The sequence below is a fragment of the Nelumbo nucifera genome, chromosome 1, assembly GCF_055504915.1.
Source record: "Nelumbo nucifera cultivar China Antique chromosome 1, China Antique-T2T, whole genome shotgun sequence".
Classification (NCBI taxonomy): Eukaryota; Viridiplantae; Streptophyta; class Magnoliopsida; order Proteales; family Nelumbonaceae; genus Nelumbo; species Nelumbo nucifera.
Window position 1 is genome coordinate 81344224 of NC_142649.1, and position 21724 is coordinate 81365947.

A 21724-nucleotide genomic window follows, 5' to 3' on the forward strand; every position below is an offset into this window, starting at 1 on the left:
GGAGAACAATTCTTCCCTTACTTACACGTGTTTAACCAGAGAACAGAAATGTTAGGCATATGATATGACATATTTACCCATGATTAACTTTAAAATTGACCAACTTATTCTGTTACCGCCTTGGCGTTACCCACTTCAAGTGTCCCTCCCAGCATATTTCGCTTCCTCTTTTTGGAAACCCTAGTTTCCTGCTGCGGAGTCTGGGGACTCTGGAGTCTGGACTGCCGAGAAAAACCCTAGCTTCAGACGACACTTGAGACAGTTTGAGCATTTTAGGGCTTAAGTTTTGGCGTAGACCGGTAAGTTGAGCTTGTAATGCTTTACAGAAGAGAAGCTATGCCTTTTGTGTTAGGTTATGATTGCTAGCTGTACTTGTTACAGGGTAGCGAAGATGGTGAAGAAGAAGGAAAAGAAGGTTAATGTGTCTGGGAAGCCGAAGCATTCCCTGGACGTCAACCGAGAGAATGAGAGTAACAATTCCCGAAGCTCAGCCACTGTGCGGCGCCTTAAGATGTATAATTCTAGGCCGAAGCGCGACCGAAGAGGAAAGATTTTGAAGCACGAATTGCAGTCGAAGGAATTACCATCTACGCGGATCCAGCCTGATCGTCGTTGGTTTGGTGAGTGAAGTTTATTTGTTATATTTTTAACTTCACCTCTTTTTCTTTCTCTGTTTAAAAGCTCTAATAAAGAGGGAATTCTTTATCATATATTAAACTAATTGAAAGAGCCCAACGGATCGAATATAAGCTACAGTGAATGACAGTTAGTTTAGTTCGACTAAATTGATGTTGTTTGTATCTCTTGAACTTTTCAGTCACAGAACAACAATACTAGGAAAAAAAAACACCTCGTCCCACCGTTGACAGATCAAATTAATGTAAATGGGCATTCATCTCTTCTCCATTTGGTATATCTATTTTAATTATTTTTTCTTTTGGCCATGAGCATCCTATTTCTTTGATTGGGCTGCTTTCTCTGTAAAATGGATGGAAAATGTTCAGACTGTAATACCTGAATTATTTTTTCCTCCCCTTTTTATGGTGGAAACTATCTTCCCCTCCTTGTATTTTGTTTTGATGTAACTGAAATATTTTAGTCTGAAAAAGTTTCTGTCCCTTTACTTTGAAACGAAGGGAGCATAAAAGAATTATTTATTTGAATTATAAAAGCAGGGGTGAACTCAATGTAGATTGAACTAGGGCTGTCAATGGGTCAGGTCTGGGTCGGTTCTAGGTAGAACTGATCCTGAACCAATTATTAACAGGACAAAAGAACAGACCCAGAACTGTCCCAATTAATAATCGGGTCAATCGGGTCTTACCCGATTATTCTGAAAACTATATTTATTTATTTAAATGATAACTTAAAACATAAAATTTGATAATGTAATCTTAATAAAAATGAGAGTAAAATACTAAATTGTTTATACGTTAATAAATTAAACATTTTTTAACATATTATCATATATATATTATCTATCAAATTTACCATTTGAGACATGAAATATAATAAAATTAGGAAAGCATTATATATATTTAATAAAATAATTGGCTCAGGTCCTAATTGGTTCGGGACAAGCAATAACTGGAACTGACCCATTGACAGCCCTAGATTGAAATTTATAAATGGAATTGTGACTAATACCCGCATGTCACAAAGACAAAATAATAACAAATCCAAGCAATTTCACCTCCACATGATAACTAGTTTGATTTCTAACATGCCAATTAGTATAGTAGTCCACAACTGGCTACAAAATGCATTTGGCACTGTAGCTGTTCCGAAGAAAATAAATAAATAAAAAGAGGGGGAAAAGAGCCAGAAGAGAATTATTTATCAATATGCCTCCCACTGCTATGAAATGCATTAATGTACTTTAAACAATGGAGTTTATCATGTGAGGCATTACATAGGATTTCCTTGGGATGTTGATACATACACTTACCCATTTCCTCCATTTTAGTCCAGAGCCTATTTTCCTTAATATTTGAATTGAAATTTATATGGGCTTAGGCTTCTTCCTCCTTATCATTCTTGCATATGACATGGTTTCCTCCCTGGTTTAGTGGTGTGTGCACATGTTCAGTTCAGGCAGTCATTAGCAATATACCCCTTGATTAGGATTCACTTGGCTCTTATAAAGGAACCCTGAAGAATAAAATAATGAATAAATGAATAAAAGTTTTAAAAGTGAGTTTCTTATACTTGTTATTCTTAATGAAAGAACCTTGACAACCATGGTTCAAAGTATTAATATGCACGAACATGCATATCGGGTGTTTCAAGGGGCATGCTCCCCCTTTTTTTTAGTTTTTCCCAAAAACTTGACAGGGGATTGATCTTAGGCTTGGCTACCCCCTGAAACAACCCAAAACCCCTTGATTTGAGCGTATTGGTGTCCCAAAGATATGATGCGATGCGCCTGATATCATATCATATTGATATTTTAAACCTTGTTGTCAACTTTCTTGTGGACGTTGCTGAGTATATTAGTTTGTTTGCCTTGAATAATTTGCTATCTTACCTCTTCCCACCCTAACCCACCCAAAAAAGTTAATAATTGTTAGTCAACTTAGCTTAATTGCTTTTTGAACTTTACAGGTAATACCAGAGTTGTGAACCAGAAAGAGCTTGAGTTTTTTCGTGAAGAACTCCAAAATCGATTGTCAAGCAACTATAATGTCATCTTGAAGGAGAGGAAACTGCCTATGTCACTTTTAAATGATCACCAGAAGGTACAAGTTTTTCCTACTCTCTTCTTTTTTACCTCTCTTGTTTTTAATGTCTGATATCTAGAGGTAACTATAAATTCCCCTTGTTTGTTTGACTTAATGGCGAGTTTCTGTGGATGATTTCTTATTATCACAGGCTCGTTTGCAGTGCAAATTTCATTTGAACCAGCTTTAATTCATGACAGTGCAAATAGGTTGAGTGTAAATTCTGGTTTACTTCTTTTTCAGTTTTGACTTTGTCTTGTTTGTGAATTGTGAGAACTCAAACGGGAAGTGAAATAATCATCACGTTATATGAAGCAGAGTGGGTGTAAGAAGAGAGTTTTTGTTTTGGAGTGAAGTAGGAAAGTGTGCAAACTTGTATCAATATTTGGGATGCAAAATTTGCACTGCCACTAAGTGTAAATGAGACAGAAAGTACATATTTTGTATCGGGTAAGAGTGCAAATAATAGTTACAAACAAACAGAGGGTACTGGTTCAGATTTGCACTGTAAACAAACAGAGCCTTAAGCTCAAATTTATTGATGAATTTCTTCTGCTAACTTTGATCTTTTTATGACTATTAAGCAAGCTAGGGCTCATCTTTTGGATACCGAACCTTTTGAGGACACATTTGGACCTAAGAAGAAGAGGAAACGTCCAAAGCTTTTGGCTTCTGACTATGAGTCTCTGCTTAAGAAAGCAGATGGATCCCAGGGTAAGGGGAAAATCCAATTGCTATGTGCAAAGATAATTGATAGATTCATTTTCAACTTCAGTTTTTCTTTTTAAATTTCTAATTTTCTGTTCTCATCTTTATTTTTATTTTTTTATTTTTGGGATAGTGTTTGCCAAGGGGAGGTTTTGAAACACCCTTCCCAAGCCAGGCCATTTGGGGGACAGTGGCTCCCTCTAAGTTAAATTTTTTTGTATGATGGGCAGCCTTGGAAAAATGTCTCACCAAAGAGATGCTGGTAAGAAAAGGTTTTAATTGCAGTGACCTGAGGTGCAGCCTCTGTGGTGGGGAAACAGAATCAGTAAATCATCTGTTTTTGCACTGCACTTTTGCCTCAGTGATCTGAAGCCATTTCTTAAGAAGTCTGAAGGTAAGTTGGTGTATGCCAGCCTCAGTTAAAGCCTGCATGGAGGCTTGGCAGATCCGGGGGATGACTAAGAAAGGAAAATTTTGCTGGTCTTCCATTCCCTTAGCAATAATGTAGGCAGTGTGGTTAGAAAGAAAGGAATAGTAGGGTCTTTGATCTTAAATTCTCTACTGCAGCTGAAGTCATCAATTTGGCTGTAGGTTTAGTTAGGAGTTGGTTGTCTATACTTACTGAATTTAAAGGGGATATTTCTGACTGTAATATTTTGAGGATGGACTTTTTTTGAGGTCCTTCTGTTTTGATGTGTACAGCTTCTCATTGTACAAAGGGCCTTTATATCAATACAATGATACTTTACCTTTGCTCAATAAAAGATAGTGTTTTCCAACTCGAGCCATTTGATTATTAGATGCTCCAATTCATTATGGTTTTGTCTTTTCAGTAAATATGCATGAACCAGAGACACATGTATAAGTGGATTATTGTGTGTTTTTTGTCAATATGACAAACCAGCAAGCATTTTTATTTTATAAGTTATGTTTATTGTACTATTTGTTTATTTCAAGATGGTTATGAGGATTGTAATTTTGTTTTTTTCAATTTTGAAGATGCTTATGAGCAAAGAGTTGCATCTAATGAATCTGTCGAAGAAAGTGAAGGAGATGGATTTAGGGACCTGGTTCGGCATACAATGTTTGAGAAGGGACAAAGTAAACGTATTTGGGGCGAACTTTATAAAGTGATAGACTCTTCAGATGTCGTTGTCCAAGTGAGTTTTTGTTCACTATTTCAAAATGTCATACCTTACAGTAAACAAGTGACAACATTTCAAGAATGTTAACGCTTTTAACTCCCATTTGTGATGAACATCACTTGCATTAGCTTATGTTTGTAACATAATGTTCTTTTATAGGAATTTCTATCATTTGTCTGGTAAAATTTAGACACATGCTAATACTTGCTAGGCAAGTGCTGCATGATGGTGGGATCCATCATCTGTGACCCTACTTACTGGTTCATATAGGTGGTTGGTAATATAGTGGAGAATTCAAGAAAATGTTGATAATTGCATGGTCAACATCATTAGATAAAATAAACTTTATTTTTTACTGATAGAAAAAGATAGAGTCAACTTTCAGCCAAATAGATTTCCTGGTACTATTTATTCCACCAAACATTTCTGTGCTGCTGGAATATCATCCAGTGTTTTTTTTCTCTCTTTTCCATTATTTCTCTTTTCTATTTTTGTTTCCTTTTGCCAGTAGAACCTTCAATTTATTCCATTATAGGTTTTGGATGCTAGGGACCCACAAGGTACAAGATGCTATCATCTAGAAAAGCATTTGAAAGAGCATTGCAAGCATAAACACATGGTTCTTTTGCTAAACAAGGTCAGTTGCCTAAGGAAATTTTGTGATTCTTAGATCAAATTTGTTCTTCTATGATTTCCTTTACAAGCTGTGTGTTTAAATTTTTACCTTGTTTCTCAGTGTGATTTGGTTCCTGCATGGGCTACAAAGGGATGGCTTCGTGTTTTATCTAAGGAATATCCTACCCTAGCATTTCATGCAAGCATCAATAAGTCCTTTGGCAAGGTAATGTCTAACCACAATTTTCTTTTGGGCCTTACTACTATTGCTTTGTGAAGTTTGATGGTAATGTGCCATTTTCTTGAGTTTTTAAATGTATTTTTGTTTTGTTGTTTAACAGGGTTCTCTTTTATCTGTATTGAGGCAATTTGCCCGTTTGAAAAGTGACAAGCAAGCAATATCCGTGGGATTTGTTGGGTATCCTAATGTTGGAAAATCATCAGTCATCAACACACTGCGCACAAAGAATGTAATGTTCCTCTTTGTTTGTTTGGATATGACAATAAGTGAATTCTAGTAACTTAATTTACTCATTTCCCATGGCTGTATTTTGGTACATTAGATTGCATTAACTTTTTATTAGACCATGGACAGGTTGATGGTATAAGTTAGCCAATCACTTGAATTACATGCGACTAGTCTTTGTCACTAATCATTTGCTTTATTATTTGTATAAAAAGGAAACTTATAATGTGATTAAAAGAAAGAGGCTATCACAAATTTATTAGAAGAAGAGAGAGGATTGCTGGAAACTCAAGCAAGAATTGGAAGAGATATTAAGGAAGGAGGAAATCTGTTGGAGGCAGAAATCAAGGTGTCAATGGATTGTTGAAGGAGATGGCAACACTAAGTTTTTCCATGCAATTGCAAACGGAAGGAGAAAGAAAAATTTGATCCTTAGTGTGGAGGAGGGGGGGGGGAGTTCAAGAAATAAGACAGAGCCAGGAGATCACAAGGATCTTTGTAAACCACTTCAAGGAAATTTTCACAAATTCAAGCGGAGTGTCGTTAGAGCTACCAGAAATGGAAGGGGATAGGCTTTTAGAAGAGCATTCTCTTTTTTTGAAAGGAACTTTACTTTGGAAGAAATCAATGATGCAATCTTCTCCATGGAAAGATCTAAAGCCCTTGGGCCGGATGGATTTTCAATGGCCTTCTTTCAAGAATGCTGGGATTGGCTGAAAACTGATATTCTAGAAGTGTTCAATGAATTCTTTCTCAAAGGAGAGGTGTCTCGAGGGGTGAATGCCACTTTTATCACTTTAATCCCGAAGAGGAGGGAGGCAAAAACTCCTAAAGATTATAGGCCAATTAGCCTTGTTGGGAGTGTATACAAAATTATTTCAAAGGTTCTCTCAGAAAGGATCAAGAAAGCGCTAGCCTCGATCATCTCACCTTTCCCAGGTGCCTTTGTGGAAGGAAGGCTGATTGTGGATCAAATTTTAGTAGCCAATGAGTGTGTTGCAGAAAAAAGAAAGGGTAGAGGAAAAGGGTTGGTGTGCAAAGTGGACCTAGAGAAAGCCTATGATCTGGTTAACTGGGAAGTTCTCCTTCAAACGTTAGAAAGGTTGGGTTTTGGAACCAAATGGAGATCTTGGATTAGAGGATGTTTAAGTTCTGTCCATTACTCAATTCTTATTAATGGTGTAGTGAAGGATTTCTTTCCGCTTGAGAGAGGAATTAGGCAAGGAGACCCCTTATCCCCTTTTCTCTTCACTTTAGTGGCTGAAGTGTTAAGCAGAATGGTGGTGAAAGCTGATTTCCAAGGACTGATTAGAGGGTGGAGGATAGGTAGGAATAAGTAGTTGTTACCCACCTCCAATTTTGCAGATGACACAATCTTCTTTTTGTGAGGGAGGCAACGAGGAAGGAGTGGTTAACCTAAACTGCAGTGTTTTAAAAGGCGTGGGAAGCGTACGCTTGGAGGCGCCTCCAGGCGAGGCTCTCCCAAAATGCCCTGAGGAGTATGCTAGAGGCGCTGATACCTCTAAGGCGTACGCCTCTTGTGCTTTTTTCATGAGGTGTGTTAGAGGCGTACGCCTCTTGCGCCTCATGCACACCTGATATGAAAATACAGGAAAAAAAAGAAAAAAGAAAAAAAGGAAAGGAAAGGAAAGGAAAGGAAAGGAAAAGAAAAGAAAGGGAAAGAAAAGGAAAGGAAAGAGAAGAAAAAAAGAGAAAAGAAAAGAAAAGAAAAGGGAAGGGAAGAAAAGATAAGGGGAAAGAAAATGGTTTGCCCCCTGCCCCTTTAATTGGGGGGCTTCGCCCCTCAGACCCCCCCGCCCCCTTTTTTATTTTTTTGATCAATAACACTTTCATTAATTCATCAGTAGAAAATTTACAAGTGGAAGACAAACACACTTATCTTCCAAGAGTCACAAAGAACTTCAAGAAAGGAAAGAAGAAAATACAAAGATACAAGGACACTAACATTACAACTTAGCCCAAAACAAGGAATCCCTTTCTGCCCCTTGTTTTGCTAAACCATCAGCTAGGGAATTAGTTGATCTCTTAATCCAACATGTCTTAATTTCCATCTCCCGCACCAGCCATTTGAATTTCCTCTTCTCATTGTTATACTTCCAAAGATCATTTTGTTCTTTGGTCAGCCACCCTATCACCACCTCTGAATCCCCTTCAATTATAAGTTTCTTGATGTTCAATTCCTTAGCTTTCCGGGCTCCTTCCATAACTGCACATATCTCAGCTCTAAGGGAGTCACCCACTCCAATTGGGCCTGAGAACATAGCAGAGATGACCCCATTTTCATCTCTAAAAACACCCCCGATCCCTGATTGTCCCGGGTTTCCCCTACTGCATCCATCAAAGTTTAATTTCAAGAATCCACTAGGTGGGGGGTCCAAGCCACACTCATTACTGACTTGGTCTGCGTGCAACTTGCAATTTCATCCCACTTCCTCAACATGTCATCCACAGTGTAATCTGTGAATATTTCCAGAGATTTCAGCAACTGTATCGCCCTAAACTGTATGATAGCCCTCAAATCTGCTGTCCCTCTCTGAGTTTCTGAGATTATCCTGGAGTTCCTTTCTTCCCACAGTGTCCAACATACTACAGCCCTTAGTCCTCTCCACATTGTCCTTCCCCTTTTTAATCGCCACCTGAAGGAGGGGGCGAAAAGGCCCTGCATGTCTGATGGGGGATTCCAACTGCATCCAAATAAGGAGAAAGCCCAATCCCACAATGACCTCGCGAAGTGGCACGACACCATTAGGTGAAAACCAGTCTCCCCATTTGCTTTACATAGAACACCCTCCCGCCCCCTTTTCGATGCAGCCCATTTTGTTTTTTTTTTTATGTTGGGGGATCTTGCTCCGCTTCGGTTCGCTCTCTCGCCTTCACTTCGACAAGACCCCCCTTTGAACTACTGTTATGCATCTTTATTCTTCTTAATATAAAAGATTTTTATTAAAAAATAAAGAGATCCCCCTTCCTCTTCATCCTCCTCCTAATCCCCCTCCTCTTAAGAAGGCTTACGCTTCCTTGTGTTCGGGAGGCTTACGCCTCTTGCGTTCTGAATTACGCCTCACGCCTCTAGGTAGTGGAATGCCTCGCGTCACGCCTCCACGTTTTAAAACATTGACCTAAAGTTGTTATTGGATAGCTTTGTGGAGGTGACAAGTCTAAGGATAAATTGGACAAAAACTGGCATTGTAGGGGTTAATATGGAGGAAGGGGAATTCCATAGATTCACAAAGATTTTGGGGTGTGAGATTAGAAGTTGGCCATTTAGTTACTTGGGTTTACCTTTAGGAGGAAACCCTAGATCACAAGGGTTTTGAAAGCCAGTCATTGAAAGATTTGCTAGGAAGCTAGCTCTGTGGAAGAGGAATTATATCTCTCTAGGTGGAAGGATAACCTTGATTAGAGCCACTTTGGCAAACCTCCTTATTTACTTCCTTTCAACCATTAGAATACCCTGTAGAGTAGCAATGAGCTTAGAGAAATACATGAGAGATTTCCTCTAGGACCCAGGAGAGGAGAGGAAGGTTCACTTGATTAATTGGGATCAAGTTAGAAAGCCCAAGGATCAATGGGGTTTGGGAATTGGAAACCTTTCACTCAGGAACTCAACTCTGTTAAGAAAGTGGCCGTGGAGATTCCCTTTTGAGAGCGACAGACTGTGGCACAAAGTCATTGAGAGTATTCATGGTTTTGATGGAAATGGTTGGGATGCAAAAGTTGCCCCTCATGTTTCTTCAACTTCTCCTTGGAAAGCAATTTATGAAATCTACCCTACCTTCCTTAATTCCATTCGACTTGATGCGGGACAAGGCAATAAAGTTGATTTTTGGGAAGACCTTTGGGTGGGAGAAAGCCCACTTAAAGATCTTTTTCCCAACCTCTATACTTCGCCAAATTTTAAAGGGGAAATTGTAAGTAATTTGGGAACTCTTGGTTCAAATGGGGTCAATTGGAATCTGGGTTTCAGAAGGGGCCTTAGGGAAAATGAATGTGACTCTTTAGTTAAGTTGCTAGATCTAATAGGACAAGTTCACTTGGACCCATCCTTGGAAGATTCTAGAATTTGGAAAGGCTCTTCATATGGCCTCTTCTCACGTTCTTCCTTTTTTTAGTGTTCTTGCTTCACCTAGCATCCTAATTGGGGATTTCCCTGTGAAAGAAATTTGGAGTTAGCCTATTCCCCCAAAAATTCAAGTTTTTTGTTGGGAAATTTTCCTTGGCAAGGTAAATACTTGTGATATGCTGCAGAGAAGAAGGCCTTTTGCTTGCCTTTCTCTTCACATGTGCTCCTTTTGTAAGGAAAGTGGTGGGAATTTTTTTCTACTCTTTTTGGTTGCAGGTGGGTTTCCCCTCAAGATGTGGCAGGACTTTTCATCTGAGACTTCTTGAATCAACCAAAGAAAAGAGGGAAGGTTATGTGGAAAGCTACGAAGGCAGCTATTTGTTGGGTGATTTGGGAAGAAAGGAATAACAGAATATTCTTGGAGAAGAGTAGAACAAGGGAGGAGGTGATTGACACCATTAAAGTTAAAGTATCTCATTGGGTAAAATCTTTGCATATCTTTCAAGACTTTTCAGTCACAGACATTCTAAGATCTTGGACAGAGGTAGCACAATCCTCAAGAGTGAAAGAGAACGTAAGGATGGAATTGAAACCTCCAGATGACAGCATGATTAAATTAAATTTTGATGGAAGCTCTCATGGAAATCCGGGACTGTTAGGTATCGAAGGAGTAATCAGAAATTTTAAAAGGAGAATATTAGCTTTGTTCTCTGGACTGATTGGCATTGGCAACTCTCTAAAAGCTGAGTTAATGGCATTGCTACAAGGGCTGAAGATAGCTAAGCAGCTAGGACTGAGGCATATTGAGGTTGAAGGGGATTCCAAGGTGATCATCTCTTGGGCTAAAAACAATAGAAGTACTCCGTGGACTTTCAGACAAGTGATAATGGAAGTGGAAAAGGTTGCAAAGGAGATAGAGGCTGGATTCAAATGGGTTAGAAGGAGTGCAAATGGGCTAGTTGATTATCTTGCCAAACAAGGGGCTTTGAGGCAACAATTGTTTTGGGCTGCAATCAGTGATTTAATAGGCGCGCCTAGGTGCACAGGAAAGGCGCATTTTAGGGTAGGCACCTCGCCTAGGTCCTAGGTGCAGCCCATTCAAAAGGCGTACACCTGGTGTGCCTAGGCGTGTGCCTTTTGAAAATTTGACGCTTTTTCTTTTTTTAAGAGCCGTGAGCGAAACCGGAGCTTCGAGAACCCCCAATTTGGTAATGCTGTCCATTCATTCATCCTAATAAAATATCTTCTTAAAAGCAATTAAAACTATAAAATCATTAATTTTTGTGTGAAAACTCGGAATTTGAGACCCTAATATGGACTTGTTTGGGTGTGCCACAAAGGTGGCTCGTAGAATTAGGAATGTAATATGTCACATTAGCTACTTGATTTAATTGAGAAAAAAGAGATTGTGGGTTTTATATGCTTGAAAATGTTTTATATGTTTGATTTCATTTTTAAATTCTCATTTGAATATGCTTTACATATTATGTTTATGTATTTTAATTTTAGATAATAGGTTTTTTAAAACATTTATTTTAAAATTTAAGTTTATATTTTTATTAATATTATGTTTTATAATTTTTTTTGATTTTTTTGGCATTTTTTTTTTGAATTTTTAGCTTCTTTTTTTTTTTTTTAAATTGTGCCTTGCCTCAAAAAGGCGTGCACCTCGCCTTGCGCCTTTCGCTATTAAAACACTGGCTGTAATGTAAAGTGGGACAGAAATATGTACTAGTGTGGGAGCATTAATCCCATACACAAAGCTATAAAACTTTAATCTAACCCTAAATTCAAATAAAGTTCTCTTTTGCTGATAAAAAAAAAAAACTAAAGGTTTTCATTGACCTGGCCATTAAATGTAGTGAACCAATATATACCGAGAGAATGAACAATTGATGGAAATATTTTAGAAAGTGGACTTGTGTTCCCAATTAGATCTACTGAAATAAGGGGCTGCTAAATTCTGTGTTTGGAAGCCGTTCTCAAAAAAAAAAATGATGAAAAATATCCTTGATGGTGTTACCAATGTATTAAAAAAAATTCACATCTATACCTTTAGTATGCTTTCAAGCTTTGCCTGACAACTTCCAAACCATCAAGCCATTGAAGGATCCAAATCATGGATATATCCTAACTGCCAATCAGTCTCTCTTTTTACAGGGTCTAAAGTTTTTAAGAAAGAGTCTTTATCTGAGGTTAGAAGAGATTGCTCGTGTAGGTTGTCTGGGTGTTTGGAGTGATCTAAATATCAAAAATGGTTTTAGTCATCTGAATTTACTTCTTGACAAGAACTGGACTTTTCATTACTGTACAAGTGTCTCTTACAAAATTGGCAATTTTTGCAATAAACTATGTGCTATAAAAACAAAAAGAAGACATACAAATGTAAAAAAAATACTGAGTTCTTATTTCCTGAAGACACATCTTATGTTTAAAAACTTTAAATAGGAAAAAAATTGTACTTTCCTACCAAAAGGTGTTGTACATTACATTTTAATACATTGTTGCATTTCACAAAGTATACATACTCGCAGTTTGATGATCCGATTCAATTGAAATATTTGTTTGCTGCTTATCTTTCACAGGTCTGCAAGGTTGCTCCTATTCCAGGGGAGACCAAGGTTTGGCAGTACATAACACTTACAAAACGGATCTTCTTGATTGACTGCCCTGGAGTTGTTTACCAAAACAGTGACTCTGAAACTGATATTGTGCTTAAGGGTGTGGTATGTTCTTTATTTATTCTTTTTGTGTACCAATTCATGATGAGTCTCTATCTATTTATATATTTGCATACCTGAAATACTTGTTACTGCTAGTTGAAAGCATTTTTGAAACATGGGTTGAATCTATCATATTCTGTTGGTTACTTTTTGACGACCTTACTTGAACAAGATGTTATCTGCTTTTATCTGATTTTAGCATCCATGCATATGGGGAATATACTAGTGCTTAAGAATTTGCACCAGTTGTCTCCCTCTTGTCAAGCCTCACCATTAAAAACTGTTTTTTTGGTCAGAAACTCAAAGAATTTTATTAGAACTTAAAATGAGGAGAGTACAACAACAAGTTGTTGGAAATAGGGGTGTCAATGGATCGGTTTTGGATTGGGCCCCGTCCAAACCAAAATCAATTTGGACGGATTGGACGGATCAACAAGACATATTGAATTGGACCAGTCCAGACTTAATGGTCCAAAGTATTTATTGGATTGGATTGGACTGGGTCCATCCATAATGAATTTATATTGGATTGGATTGGATCTGGTCCATTTGTAATGGACTCACATTGGACTGGATTGGATTGGACCAAATCCAGTCCAATTGACACCCCTAGTTGGAAATAACATCCATTACAACGAAGAGTCCAGCCACCCCATTAACATTGAGCCCAAAACAAGTGATGTCTATTCACTTCTTGTTTAGCTAGTCAATCCACGAAACCATTAACAGACCTCCTAATCCATCTTAACTGAATTTGCATTTGTCCTGACAGCATCTTGAACCACCTGAATTCATTGCTGAAGTGCCATAATATCCCTTCTCCTTTTTTCATTAACCCAATGGCTATTTTTGAGTCCCGTTCTCTTATGAGCCTTGTGATTCCCATTTCCTTAGCTTTTTGCACCCCAATAATAGCTGCATCACTCCAATTCCAGAGGGACCTGAATTTCCAAAACTAAATTCCATCAAAGTTAAGTTTCATTCATCCCCCACTTGGGGGAGACCAAACCTCCAGGACCTCTTGATCCCTAGAGTAAGAAAGGATAATCAATCCCCACCTCAACTTCCTTTTTTTCTCTTTTTTTTTTTTTTTTTCATTTTAATGGGGATAGCCCATCCCCACTACCTATAACCCCTCCAATCCTGGTGACAGTTGAATTTGCTCCCAAGTATCTCCTACAACCAGCCAGAGACCTTACCAACAGGGCCAGTTGGCACCATCAAAATTCAATCTCCTGCTTCTTAGAAGGTTGCATCCTTGATTACTTCTGACTGATTACAAAATCATTTAGTTGATTATTGACTTTGATGGACTAAAGTTATAAAAGCAAAGGCTCAACTTCCAAGTTGAGGACTTTTTTGGACTCAAGATATGTTCTGGGAATTATTTGTATACCACCCAATATGATACTGGATACTGCATGGGCACTTTGGCAGACCACCTTGGATTAGGTGGTTGTGGCACGTATCCTATGCAGCAGTAGGGCAGGCTGGGTGGGGTCAGGCTGTGGTCAACCCAAACCCCCCAACCCAAGGCAAGGGTACCTCAGCCCTAACCTAATGAATCCAATACTAACCTCGGTAACCTGATTTTCATAATTGGGTTGGGTGTGTCAGGTCCCTTTTTTTGCACAGAGTGGCTTCCCATTGATTCAAACCTGCAGTCTCACAGTTGTCAGCTCATGGTTTTACTTTTACCACTGCACCAAGTTATGGCTTCTATATATAATAATCATCATCATATAAGTCTTCTCCCAACTATACAGATTATTGAATCAACTACATGGATTCTGTTCTGCTATTCTTGCTACTTCAACTTGTGTCTTTTTGGTCTTCCCCTAGCTCTTCTAGTTCTAGCCCCTTCAACTTGTAACAGTTTTCTTCTTATTGGTTTTGTAAACAGTATTCTCTGCACATGACCAAACCATCTTAGTTTATTTTTTTCTCATTTTATTACCTATTGGAGCTACTCATAGGTTCCTTAAAATAAGCTCATTTCTGATCCTCTCCTTTCTAGTTTTCCCACTCGTCCATCCCAATATTTGCATTTCTGCCACACTCATTTCTTGAACATGTTTCTTGACTGCCCAACACTTTTGCTCCAATACAACATTGCTGGCCTTGCAATCATTTTATAAACTTTCCCTTTCAGTTTTTTTTATTGCTAAAAACACCCAAATGGCCAAGCCCGTTTTGGTAGGGAGTGATTTTATTAAGAGGCATATCTGTTTAAACACGCATAGAGGTTGCAGTCCTTATTTTCTCCTTTTTTAAGTATAATGGATCTTTTTTCCTGCAACCTATAAGATTGAGTGTGGATTTGGATACTGCTTCTGATTACTGTTGTTTTCTTCCACAAGTATTTATATGCTTTATTGATATTACTACCTTAAACTTATCTCACTTGTCAAGGTTTACAATCAAATAAGGACCTAAAACTAGTGTTGTTAGGCTCGTGTGTGTGTGTGTGTGTGTATCCTAAATGAAAATCAAGGCTCATCATGGTTTCTAGAAATATGAGGTGATCCCCCCCCCCCTGCGGGTTCTTGGAAGTTTAGCCAAATTATTGTTCATTTAGTTGTTGATTGGAAAAAATGCCTCAATTCCCAAGTGGTCCAAGTCCAGTCTTTTGCCCACATTTGAAATAGATGGGCCCTACCGCCCTAGTAGAATATTATTAATACCCATAAATGGGTTATATAATACGTTCAAGATCAAGTAGCACCTGATTAAGTGGGCATAATCTGAAAAAGGAATAGAACAACACTCCACAGTCTAAGGCTATCAATGTAAGAAATCTGCTCAATGAAAAATGGTCCAGAGAGTTTAGGCAATCTGAAGACTTCTTGTCATCTGGATATCTACAACACTTGTAAAACTGTATTTACAATCTCTATAGGACCCTTTCAAAAGAGAAATGACTCAATTTTCTTCTTAATGGATTGAATCTACTATAAACTTTGAGAACCAAAAACCATATTCACTGAAAAAGGCCAGTTACATCCATGGGCAGAAAGAATATAAATTATAAAGTGTAGTAGTTGTATTTATTTTCCATAATCCATTTTCATGATCATCTTTGGGCCTGGTGATCAGGTACGTGTAACCAACTTGCATGATGCTGCTGAACATATAGGAGAAGTTTTGAAACGTGTGAAGAAGGAACACTTGGAAAGAGCATATAAAATAAAAGACTGGTATATGCCATCTTCCTGGTTTCAGTTGATTTTTACTATTTCCATGGATAAAATTGCTTCTTTATTGTGGCCTTTGCTTTCTCAATTTCAAATCCTCTTTGCCATCTCTAATGGTGTTTTGCAATATTATTAGGAATTAGTGATTTGTGAACTAAATATAGACTTGTTTGATTTCTAAAATACTCGTTAAACAGACTGTACATGCATTGAGCATTAATTCTATGTTGTAGCTTTTCTTGCAATGTGTTGTTGGTAGATTGTAGAGTTTGGGCCCATTCAAAATTTAACAAATATTGATCCCAACCCAATCCAAGTTGCACCACTAGCTGTATTTGTATATTTTATATATTTTATGGTTTGATCTTCTAACTTCATGTTTGTGTTCTTAATTTCTTCCATTGAAATTACTCAATATCAAAACAATTAATGTGAATTATTTTCTCATCTTGTCCAAGTCCATTGTTTTGACTGATTAGTCCTATCAAATTTTAACCACAAACAGAGAGAGGACTTTTATCTATTTTAAGATTCAAGAGATTAGTCTAGATTAAAATCGGCAGAACAGGATTCAAGAGATTAGTTTAAATTAAAATTGGTAGAACAGGATTCATGTAGCCAACAGACCGCATATAGTTGTGACAAGGCTTAATTGAATTTGAGAGTTCTGGCAAGCTCTGGTTTCTGATATTTGCATTTATTCTTGACAATGAGATTTAAAAAAATTGTTTTACTACCTAAATTATGCTCTGGTTTTCTTTTGTCAGGGTTGATGAGAATGACTTTCTTGTTCAGTTATGCAAATTGACGGGCAAGCTTTTGAGGGTATATTTCTAGTTTGCGTTGCTTATTTTTATGGGTGTTGATCATTATGAATTTTGTTAGGAACATGATAAAAAGGGTTCATTCCTGCTGGTTCACCTCCATTGTACAAGTACATATGCATGTAAATGGGTGAGCACCTCTTTGTAGGACTCTGTATTTATATAGGAGATTCAATGCCTACAAATGGTCAGGTTGGATAATTCTAACCTCCACCGCAACTTGTAAGTCAACTAGCCTGATACCAAACATTTAGGATTCAAGTACCAAATTCCTTTCTATTGGGCCTTATTTTGCATCTCTGTCAATCCAAATTAGGTAGGGATTTGACATGTAAATAAAATCAAGTTGTATAGTAATGGTAAAATCTTGGGGCTGCCATGCTTGAGAGCACAGGTTTGAGTCTAAGGGGAAAAGGCAAAGGTTAGGACTGTACCCAGTCTACCCCTCTTCCCAAGACCCCAGATGGCTGGAACCAACATTGGGTAATAGGGTTTTTGTAAATTCGTCCTTTATCCTTTTTCTTTTGGCTGAGATGGCTGATGTTGACTGTTTCCACTGGTGTTTTGAATGGGGTTTGTTTAGGGTGGTGAGCCTGACTTGATGACTGCAGCAAAAATGGTGCTCCATGACTGGCAGAGAGGTCGTATACCCTTCTTTGTTCCCCCACCCAATCAAGAAGAGGGTCCATCAGAAGAAGAACCCGCGATTTCTGGTGTAAATGCAGATGAATTGGTTAATAACGATAAGGCGTCAGCAGCTATTAGAGCCATTGCAAATGTTATTTCATCCCAGCAGCTAAAAGCAGTCCCTGTCCGAAGAGACCTCTTCAGCGAAACCGAGTTAAAGGACGAGACAGTGGAGGACCGTCCAGCCACCGAGGAAGATGAAAATGCATTTGATGAGAAATCAGAGGAACTTTCAGCCTTAGAGTCGGATGAATTTGATGAGAAATTGGAGAATCCGGTCACAGAGTGATAAGCATTTATTAATTGAATACTTAAAAGAATTTAGAGAAACGTTGTCAAAGTTAAACAGGAAGCTTGTTCCCTTTTCTTTTCAAAAAGTATACAGAAAATTAGCATTGTAATATTATTTTATTTTCCCTGGGGGACAGGGTCCAATTTTGTTTATTTCCAGATTAAAACATTTATGGTGTTTGAGGACATTGTTTTCTCCCTTGATTCTGTGCAATGAAGACAATCTTTTTTGCTTTTTTCTAGCGGAAAGTGGTGCAATGAAACTGATCAAACTTGAATCTTGGTGGTAGCTGACTTGGCATCCATAATGTCAGAAACACTAGCAACCTCACCATTTTGTATGGTAGGTTTAGATCAAGTGGCTTTTTGCTACCGGCCGAAGGAATCATCTGTCAAATAATGCAAATTGATATGGTACAATCTTATGGAAATCATTTTTGGGCTGATCGATACCAATACGATGTGTCTAAATATAAATATATTATATAAACTTTTACCAAAAAAATTATATTATATATATTTAATGTAGTTAAAATACAATGCAGAAAAGAAATAGTTAATACTTGTAAAAGTATAAGAAATAGATATCTTGCATTTTACGTTGATTTGCTGATTTTCTAATTCAATTATGAATCATAAATTTGTAATGTGTAATTTAGTTTTTATTCTATTAATTTGCAACTAGTTTATTATTGTGTTGTATATATGCATACAATTATGTGTTTAATGTTTTATACCCGTACTCACGCATTTTCTATTACTCTTATTTTTCACACGTGTTTATCTATTTTAAATTAAATTATAAAAATATATATATATGTTACGCTAAGAGCCAAACCAACATTAAATATAGAACATACAAAACCCAAATTTGTCAACCTAAACCTAATGAAACTTTTATTCAATCTCATGCATTTGCTTGGATTTACTTGCTAGTTACTTTAACTCCACGAGGAATCTCTCTCATACTTGAGGGTGTCAATGGACCGGTTTTGGAGTGGACCCCATCCAGTCCAAAATGTGGATTGGACCAATCCAGTCTATAATATTTATTGGATTGGACTGGACCTAGTCCGTCTGTAATAAATTTATATTGAATTTGGTTGGATTAAGCCAATATCTGGTCCATTGATATAAAATAAGAAATTAAGTGTCATTGATCGGGTTTGGGCTGAAACCAATCTAAGTTAAAATGAATTTGAACAAATTGAACATTCCAAACATTAAATTAGACCGATTCAAAATGGTCCAAATTATTCAATAGATTGGATTGGACCTGATCCATTTATAAAGAACTCATGTTGGATTCGGATTGGATCAAATCCAGTCCAATCGACACCCCTACTCATACTTGTATTACCATTCATGAAAGATATTCTCAATTCTCTCAACATGTTAGCATGTTTTTTGGTAAGAGATTCCGGCTCAATCTGCCTTGTCAAAATTGAAACCAAACACAGGCTGTGATTAGGGTTTTTGTGTGAACACGGTTACTTGAGCACCAAATCCAAACTCCTTGCCAAGGGCCCACGGCCTACAAAATTGAATTGCCATTTGACTATGCCCAAGAACTGTAGACGATTCCGTCTCCTCTCAAATTTCCTAATTTCCCTAGTTTGACAAATGAAATAAGATTCTCTACGCAAATAATAGAATTTTGGAAATTTTTTTTTTATAGTGTCATTGCTACCGTGGGATTCACCACTTGCACTACGTACCAATGGAAGTTTTGACCATGAAACGGTTCACACTTTCTTCTGCCATCTTTTCAATAAAGTGAAATTTCTTTTTATATTTGAATGGACAGCGTGCTTCCAACCATAAACCTTCTTTTCCGTGAAATTAATTAAAAAGGATTGGACGAAGAATCTTCGTGCAGATGACGTAAGTAGCTTTACGAGAAAAGAAGATTCAGTGCAGAAATCTTCCACTAACGTTCGTCTCTCTTGAATTGTATTAAGATACCCCTATACTTTCATAGTTACAAAAACTTATCCTATAATTTTCGTTTTATTAAAACATCCCCTATAATTTGCAATATATTTACTTAATCAACTTTTCATGAGATGAAAATGGAAAATGATAGTTTTGATCCTAATGCTCATTCAAATAAATTTAATTAAAAGAAAATAAAATAAAAATTCCATTTTTTTTGCTCCTAATAAGACACAAGCAACCATTCTATTTGACTCTCTTTGGTCAATTTTATTTTCTACAAGAAGAAATGTTAGGGATGCTTTCTGAATAAACAACTATGGGCCTATGTCTTTGAACATTTTCCACTCAATTTAGGTGATCATGTTGTTATATTCAGATGGCAAAACAAACAATTAGAAGGTGGATTGAGTAATTACAAACTATAGGGATGCTTTAGTAAAAAACTATAGGATACATTTAAATAAATCCGTCATGTTTTAATAAATGGCCCTTAATTTTTTGGTACATGAGCGTCAAAACCATGGTGATTGGTGAATGGTGACTATGGCTCTTTTCAAATTGCTTACAATAAGCTAAAAAGCCCTGCCTGACTAATGTGGCACCAGAAATGGGTATCAAAGGAATGCCCTATGGGAGTTCAGATTGATGCCCCATAGAGCACGCCCCATGCACATCTCATTGAGTCACCGGGCATTAGGAATATATCCTGTACATAACTACATATTTGTTATGGGGAGATGTTTTCAATACACAGTTGGAATGTGTTATGGAAATTCATGTCATCACCCCACAAAGCATGTCCCATAAGGCCCCATAGCCCATCCCAACCATGTTTCTAATGTTTGCTTAGATGTGCATGTAGGGCGTGCTCTATGGGGCACGAGTCGAGATCTTCTGCCAACAAAACCTCTTCAAACCCTCTTTCAACTTGATCTAACACCGCACATCTCACCATGAAACTGAGACCCGCCATATATGAGATGTGCAGTGTGAGATTTTATTGGTAGAGGGTTGGAATGTGTTTTATTGGCAGGTGATACGGAGTCATCGGGCGTCAAATGCTGTGGGGTGCACGTGGGACGTGCTCTGTAGGGTGCCGATGCCTACAGCGGCACCAGAAACGCTTCCAGTCGAGGCACCAGAAATGCTTCCAGTCGAGTTACGACCACCATTAGCAGCTTGGAATCGCTGGTTGGTGGCGCATTTAACAAACTGAGAGAGATTCTCATCTAAGAATCTAGGCGAGACGAGAGACGAGGTCTCTAATGGGAGGGGATGCAAGATGTGAGAGTTGGGTTGGTTGCAGAATTAGTTGAATTAGAGGCTACCGAAGGCTGAGACCCGAGATAGTACTACTTTTCACTTTTTCACATGCTTATTGGTTGTACAGCATTTTGCACAATAATTGAAGCCGTGCATGGGACCTTCAGATGTACCGGCTAGAATGGCTTATTGGGTGCCAGATTCATAATTAATGCATCGGGATTTATTCTCACAGAGCGCACGTTACACTGACTTCACAGAATATCCCACCATGTATTGGACAATTGGGAGCGTCTTTCATGAATAACAACGCAACAAACATGAAGAATCGGAGATGATTTTGTTCTCGGCTAAGACTTCTTGTTAGCAATGGCAACGGGGCGGGGATTGCATTCCCCATCCGGCCATCCCCGACCCCGACCCCCAAATCACCCCCCATCCCCTTCTCGAGAAGAGAGATTGAGAGACCGAGATTGAGAGAGAGAGGATCATTGCAAGTTGAGACCGACGAAGAGAGAGAGAGAGAGAGATTTGGCGGGCGATGGCAACGATAGACTGATAGTTTGAGAGACTGGGACTGAGTTTCAGTTCTTTCTTCTGAGTATCTCTGTCCTTTGTTGAGACTTGAGTGGTAGACCAGTAGTCGGCGATGATAGACGTCCAATGTCCGATAGGCGAGTGACAACAACGACAACAGTCGGCGAATCAACGACGAAGACTAAGGAAGAAGAAGACTGACTAGGGTTCACGGTTCAAAGTTCTTTGTCTGTGTTTGTCAAAGACTCTAACCTCTAAGTGTTGAATGTTTTTGTTTTTTAAGTTTTAATCTTTAAAATAATTAAATAAATGAATAATAATATAATATATAATATTATATTATATATAATTATATATTTATTAATTGGGGATGGGTCGGGGCGGGGATTGCATTCTCCATCCCCGTCCCCGAACTAGATCAGGGATTCAGGGATAGCCCCATCCCCAACCTCGACCCCACCAAAGTACCCCCATACCCGACCCCGTTGGGTCAGGGAGCCTAGGTACCTGTTGGGGACGAGAAAATTGC

The 21724-nt window shown here is 38.0% G+C and overlaps 1 protein-coding gene across 1 annotated transcript; it reads left to right on the forward strand.

Moving 5' to 3' along the window:
* The first annotated feature begins 137 nt into the window (after positions 1 to 137).
* Positions 138 to 17699, forward strand: ATNUG2 (GTP-binding family protein). The gene is made up of 12 exons (XM_010244637.3): positions 138 to 299; positions 382 to 620; positions 2605 to 2738; positions 3305 to 3434; positions 4428 to 4588; positions 5109 to 5210; positions 5310 to 5414; positions 5530 to 5658; positions 12324 to 12464; positions 15558 to 15658; positions 16423 to 16480; positions 17063 to 17699. Exons 2-12 carry the CDS (start codon positions 392 to 394, stop codon positions 17453 to 17455), a joined length of 1683 nt encoding a protein of 560 aa, XP_010242939.1. The 5' UTR covers positions 138 to 299; positions 382 to 391; the 3' UTR covers positions 17456 to 17699.
* The last annotated feature ends 4025 nt before the right edge of the window (positions 17700 to 21724 follow it).

Bases quoted from the DNA above. Each gene is read 5' to 3' on its own strand.
- ATNUG2 (XM_010244637.3), top strand. From the start codon at position 392: ATGGTGAAGAAGAAGGAAAAGAAGGTTAATGTGTCTGGGAAGCCGAAG. The intron at 12,465-15,557 runs GTATGTTCTTTA...CCTGGTGATCAG, and splicing joins ATATTGTGCTTAAGGGTGTG to GTACGTGTAACCAACTTGCA. The intron at 16,481-17,062 runs GTATATTTCTAG...GGGTTTGTTTAG, and splicing joins TGACGGGCAAGCTTTTGAGG to GGTGGTGAGCCTGACTTGAT.